At 60.6% G+C, this 4169-nt stretch overlaps 1 protein-coding gene across 2 annotated transcripts in view; it reads left to right on the top strand.

The window, feature by feature from the left end:
• Window positions 1-4169, top strand: part of ALOX5AP (arachidonate 5-lipoxygenase activating protein) — an 18791-nt gene that overhangs the window by 7869 nt on the left and 6753 nt on the right. Inside the window, exons 4-5 of one of the 2 annotated variants that reach the window (XM_011360194.2) lie at window positions 2135-2216; window positions 2535-2739. In XM_011360194.2, the coding sequence (XP_011358496.1) occupies window positions 2135-2216; window positions 2535-2604 (152 nt within the window). In that variant the 3' untranslated portion in view covers window positions 2605-2739. Of the gene's footprint in view, window positions 1-2134; window positions 2217-2534; window positions 2740-4169 lie in introns of those variants that run through there. The other variant, XM_011360193.1, reaches the window with a different exon arrangement.

Here is a 4169-nt window from a genome sequence, read left to right as displayed (position 1 = left end):
CACAGCCAGAACTGCGTGGACGCGTACCCCACGTTCCTCGTCGTCCTCTGGGGCGCGGGGCTCCTGTGCAGCCAAGGTGAGGTGTTCCTCTCTGTGCGCTCCCTCCTCGAACCGGGCCTCGGTCTCACGGAGGCTGCGGTGCAGGCTCCCTGTCGAAAGGCTTTGCCTGGCCTCCAGCTCCGGTCTGGGAAGCCCTGGAGAGGTGACAGACTCAGGGCCACGTGTCCGGCGGCTCTGTGCCCGCCAAGCAGTGCGGTAACGCATGGCCGATGCTCGCTCCCTGCGGGCTGGTCGAGAGCGGCCACCCCTGACAGGGGTGGTTTAAGGCTAACTGTGACTCAGAACCCCTAAGCCACGTCCTTACGCAGAGACGAGGGCGTTATAAATGCGAGCACCAGAGGGACCCGCTCCGCGCCCGCTGTCCTGTCCAGCCCGGTGGTCCTCCCTCAGGCCTGCGTCCGCAGAGCCACAGCCGGATTCCAAGTGTCCAGCCTTCCCTGAGGTGTCAGCCGCCCACAGTCTGGACTTCTGCCAGCTGACACCCAGCGTGCATTTAAAATTAAATGGAAACCAGACTCAAATTTTTAGGTCCCCTTTGGAGATTGGCACGATGTCCGGTGGAGGCTTGGCGTGACCTGGCCGGTGTCCACACTGTGGCCTAGCAGGCCGCAGCAGAAAGGCCACGAGGGTTCTTTGATGAACCATGTAACCCTCATCATCTTCTCCCACGTCGTAAAGCAGGCAGACTGCATATTCTTTCCGCCCCCCCATGATCTCTGAGGACACTTGGGTTCAGGGTGATAAGGGAGTATGTTCAAGGTCACTCAGCTGGTGAGTAACGAACCAGGATGAGAGCCCAGGTGGTTTGGGCTACATTTTGGATTTTTCACCAGTAGCCTTCTACTTCATCCTTTATATAATCCATGTTCATCGAACGCCTCCTCTGTGACAAGCCCTGTGCCTGGATGCACGGTGGGACATAGAGAGAGAAGGCGGTAAGGCACACGGCGGTTGGCGGATGAACCGTAGAAAACTAGTGAACGGATAAGTTATTGCCAGGAATGAGAAGGGCCACGAAGGAACAGAAAACGGAGCAGTGACAGCCAGGAGAAGTGAGGGCTGGCGGCAGAAACCGCTGGCGCACGTGGTGGCTTCTTTCTGGGCTCCACAGGCCATTGGTAAACTCACTGCTTATTTTCCACTTTCCATCCTGTCCAGCATTTCTTGAAACGTCGAGTCAAACGACACTCATTCTAGGCGTGACGATTCCTCCTGTGTCTCGGATGACACGGGGTCTAGACAAATCGAGAATTGTTCTAGCTAGACACACACACACACGGGAGTCTGCAGGTGTGTCAGCCTGGGACAGTGCATTTCCTGTCGACGCACGCGTGGGCGTCTCCAGTGGACAAAGGTGTCAGTCAGCCGGGTTTGGTAATTGTCACGTCTTATCAATATAGTAAATGGTAGAAATTTTTAGCCGAGAGGAACCTCAGAGATCACTCTATCCTAAACCCTTCACGTCACAGACAAGGAGCCCAAGCCCCGAGGGGCAAGTGGCTTGCTCGAACCTCAGAATTGTGAGCCCAGAGGTGGGCCCACTATGCCCCCCCCACCCCCGCCCCCACTGCTGTTCTGGGCGGCCCAGGTCACCAGGGTGTGCACTGTGCCTGGCCTGGAGCCCAGCCATCGCCCACCCGACTCCTGTTACTGTTCGGCCCTGGGAGGGGGAGGGGAGGGGAGACGGGCTGCTGCGTTAGCACAGAGCCATCCAGGTGAGACAAACCGGAGAACACACGGTGAACTGTGACAATTTCGTGGCTTCCGGAGAATAGGGCGAACCTCACGAGCAGTGCCTTTTGTGTTTTGTGAGGCGTAGGGGGTCCCTTTAAGAGACCCAGGCTCAGAGCTGGGCTCAGGGTTCAAGGCTGCCCATGCCCCTCCCCCCACCGCCACACCAGCCCAGGCTGCCACATCTGGAGTTCACACCGGCCCGCCGTCAGCACCCGGGGCCTCGGGCAGGTTCTGCGACCCACAGCGATCGCACGGTGCCCGTGTTGGCGTTGGGCTAACTCGGCACGTCTCGGCGTCTGCCGGGCTGACTGACACAGGTGTCCCCCGCTTCCGCTCACAGTCCCCGCCGCCTTCGCGGGCCTCATGTACCTGTTCGTGAGGCAGAAGTACTTCGTGGGCTACCTCGGAGAGCGGACGCAGAGGTAGGTGCGGGGCGCATCGAGGGCCACAGGGAGGCAGGCTGCTCGGGCCGGAAGAGTGACCAGTCTCGGCCACCTTCTGCCTGGCATTCAGGGGTCTGGCGGGCCACTGCAGGGGCTGGGAGGGGGGCTTCTGTCCCTGAACTTTGCGGACTCTGACTTGACCCAGGCTCCTGTTAAACACCATCCACCCCGCCCCCGCAATCCGGCGTTGTCGGGCTCGCAAAGACACTCAGGGCACACTCCTCGCAACCCCCACGCCCCCCACTCCCACCCGCCGGGGTCGGGGGCTTGGACGGCTTCTCTGTCTGGCTTCCCCAGGCCTCCGGGGAGAGAAGCCTTTCGTTGTCTGCCTAGAGAGGAGACAACTGACGCTCGTGCCTCGTGCTAAGTTCTCTTCGAGTGACAGACCGACTGGGGGCCAGCAGAATGCTGGGGAGATGAGATGCCATCGCAGGCAGAGGGTGGGGTCCGAGAACGGTCACCACGGCACGGCTTATAGGAGGTGCCAAAGTAGCATCTCCCTGCTGCCCCACCCGGGTGGGGAAGTCCGATTTCAGTCAGGTCCATGATGGCACTCGCCGAAGAGACGGTCGGGTGACAGTGTGCCTCGGAGGGCAGGCGGCCCGAGCCCAGCCTTCCCCGGCATCGTCCCTCGTCTGGGCTCACATGCCGCCTGGCCTGTGAGCCCAGACGTGCTTCTCCGGTGGCTGATGAGCATCCTTCAGCGGTGGCAGAGGTGGTGGCAGTTCCCCACCTGGCAGGTCGGCAGGCGGAAGCATCCGCAGCTGGGGAGCCAGGCTCCCGAAGCTGAGGTTCGGGGGGGATCGAGGGGGACAGGCAGCCGGGAGGAGAAGGAGGACTTCTCGTGGTTCTTTCCCAGCTCACGGCCCCTCATTCCTCCCGGGGTGCCTTCCGATCCCCCCTCTAAAACCACGACCCCATCTCCTCTCCCCATTCTCAACACTGTCCTCGACGGTAGCCTTTATTCTTCTACCCTAGAAAGCATCTACTCCGCCTTCCCCGGGAGACTGCCTGTCGTCAGGAGTTGGGGGTGGGTCTTAAAGTTGCTTTAATTCTAAGACTATCCGTGGCACTCGACGAAATGCGCCTGTCTGCCCCTGGCTCTTTTCCTTTTAAAGCTAATTACTACCAGGGGGTGGACAGAGGTGGCAAAAATAAACGGTAGGATGCAGACGACACACCTGAAAATACGCGGTTTCTCCAGACCTCATTGAGCTACAAATGGCCTCGCCTCTCGAATTCCCCGGGGTCTCCCCCATTAGACAGCAGTAGGAGGGCCCCGCCTGCCCTTTTCCCCACGGCCTGTGCTGCCTTCCGCCCTCCTCACCGACTCCGCGTCCCCAGCGGTCGTCACTGACCGGTCACGGTGCTCTTTCCCGCTGAGACCACATGTGGCCTCACAGCGCTCCTTAGCACGGAGTTCTCAGCGGTAGGAATGACGCCCCATGCTCCAGGCTGGATGGCTCATCTCCTGGGGTGGGTGCGCCTCGGGGGCTCTGTGACTCGGTCCAAGGGGGTCTTCAGTTCTGCCTTCCAGAAACTACGCGCTCATACCCTCTCCCATGGCGAACCCCGCCTTTCGTCCACTCCCCTCTGTCCTGGGCTGTGTCACTATGATGCTGCTGCCGCCACAATGCCACAACGCCTTCAGGACCGCTCCGACCCTCGGCCTCCCTGGTGGGGAAGATGTGCTCAGCGAGCTCCTCCCCCGAGACTTCTCCCTCGGGCTCCGAGGGCATTTCTGCTTTTCCCCAGAAGAGGCGTGGGCTCCTCCCCTTCAGGGCTGCAGCATCGTTTTTGGTCCCGAGGGCAAAGAGGACGTCCCTTGGTGTGTCTGTCCTACCAGAGCGTCTTTCTTCATGGCTTCTGCAGCTCTCTCCTTCACCCCTCCAGAAGCTTATGGCTCTCGCTCTCAGTCCTGCGTCCCCCTGC

Source organism: Pteropus vampyrus, unplaced genomic scaffold (assembly GCF_000151845.1).
Source record: "Pteropus vampyrus isolate Shadow unplaced genomic scaffold, Pvam_2.0 Scaffold52, whole genome shotgun sequence".
Taxonomy (NCBI): Eukaryota; Metazoa; Chordata; class Mammalia; order Chiroptera; family Pteropodidae; genus Pteropus; species Pteropus vampyrus.
The sequence above is the reverse complement of the archived record's forward strand: the minus strand, read 5'-3'. Positions and strand labels throughout refer to the sequence as shown.